Source organism: Onychostruthus taczanowskii, unplaced genomic scaffold (assembly GCF_017590055.1).
Source record: "Onychostruthus taczanowskii isolate IOZ18803 unplaced genomic scaffold, ASM1759005v1 scaffold1528, whole genome shotgun sequence".
Classification (NCBI taxonomy): domain Eukaryota; kingdom Metazoa; phylum Chordata; class Aves; order Passeriformes; family Passeridae; genus Onychostruthus; species Onychostruthus taczanowskii.
In genome coordinates this window covers 6,131-7,729 of record NW_024498717.1, presented here as the reverse complement: position 1 = coordinate 7,729, position 1,599 = coordinate 6,131, and the positions used below count along the sequence as shown (strand labels likewise).

Here is a 1,599-nt window from a genome sequence, read left to right as displayed (position 1 = left end):
CTAACTGGTTTGTACTGGTTTGGGGCAGTTGTTACTGGTTTATCCTGGTTTGTGGGGTTCTTTACTGGTTTATTCCGTTCCTAACTGGTTTGTACTGGTTTGGGGGTGTCAGTACAGATCCTAACTGGTTTGTACTGGTTTGGGGCAGTGGTTACTGGTTTATCCTGGTTATTGGGGCTCTTTACTGATTTAATTCCGTTTCTAACTGGTTTGTACTGGTTTGTACTGGTGGGTGGGAGACTGTACTGGTTTATACTGGTTCGTGGGGCTCTGGACTGGTTTGTTCTGGTTTAACTGGTTTGTACTGGTTTGGGGGTGTCGGTACAGGCCCTAACTGGTTTGTACTGGTTTGGGGCAGTGGTTACTGGTTTATACTGGTTGTTGGGGCTCTTTACTGGTTCAATTCCATTTCTAACTGGTTTGTACTGGTTTGGGGCAGTTGTTACTGGTTTATCCTGGTTTGTGGGGTTCTTTACTGGTTCAATTCCGTTTCTAACTGGTTTGTACTGGTTTGGGGCAGTTGTTACTGGTTTGTACTGGTTGTTGGGGTTCTTTACTGGTTTGTTCCAGTTCTAACTGGTTTGTACTGGTTTGGGGCAGTGGTTACTGGTTTATCCTGGTTTGTGGGGTTCTTTACTGGTTTATTCCGTTCCTAACTGGTTTGTACTGGTTTGGGGCAGTTGTTACTGGTTTATCCTGGTTTGTGGGGTTCTTTACTGGTTTATTCCGTTCCTAACTGGTTTGTACTGGTTTGGGGCAGTTGTTACTGGTTTATCCTGGTTTGTGGGGTTCTTTACTGGTTTATTCCGTTCCTAACTGGTTTGTACTGGTTTGGGGCAGTTGTTACTGGTTTATCCTGGTTTGTGGGGTTCTTTACTGGTTTATTCCGTTCCTAACTGGTTTGTACTGGTTTGGGGCAGTTGTTACTGGTTTATCCTGGTTTGTGGGGTTCTTTACTGGTTTATTCCGTTCCTAACTGGTTTGTACTGGTTTGGGGCAGTTGTTACTGGTTTATCATGGTTTGTGGGGCTCTTTACTGGTTCAATTCCGTTCCTAACTGGTTTGTACTGGTTTGCACTGGCGCAGAGCAACTGGCACGAGGTGGTGGACAGCTTCGACGAGATGAACCTGTCGGAGGCGCTGCTGCGCGGGATCTACGCCTACGGCTTCGAGAAACCCTCGGCCATCCAGCAGAGAGCCATCCTGCCCTGCATCAAAGGTAAAACCAGTATAAACCAGTATGGACCAGTATAGACCAGTATGGACCAGTATAAAGCGGTATGGGGTTATACAGCCCCAGTATGGCCCCAGTATGGGCCCAGTATGGGCCCAGTTCAGCCTACGGCTTCGAGAAACCCTCGGCCATCCAGCAGAGAGCCATCCTGCCCTGCATCAAAGGTAAAACCAGTATAAACCAGTATAAACCAGTATAGACCAGTTAGAACCAGTACAGACCAGTATAGAGCAGTATAGACCCAGTATAGACCAGTGTAGATCCAGTATGGGCCCAGTTCAGCCTACGGCTTCGAGAAACCCTCGGCCATCCAGCAGAGAGCCATCCTGCCCTGCATCAAAGGTAAAACCAGTATAAACCAGTAT

At 47.3% G+C, this 1,599-nt stretch overlaps 1 protein-coding gene across 1 annotated transcript in view; it reads left to right on the top strand.

Annotated features, from left to right (window-relative positions):
* The window catches only part of LOC121333035 (eukaryotic initiation factor 4A-I-like), a gene marked incomplete at its 3' end in the record, with an annotated part of 10,186 nt that overhangs the window by 4,622 nt on the left and 3,965 nt on the right, over positions 1-1,599 (top strand). Inside the window, exon 3 of the mRNA XM_041399061.1 lies at positions 1,087-1,219. Within this exon, the coding sequence (XP_041254995.1) occupies positions 1,087-1,219 (133 nt within the window). The remainder of the gene's footprint in view (positions 1-1,086; positions 1,220-1,599) is intronic.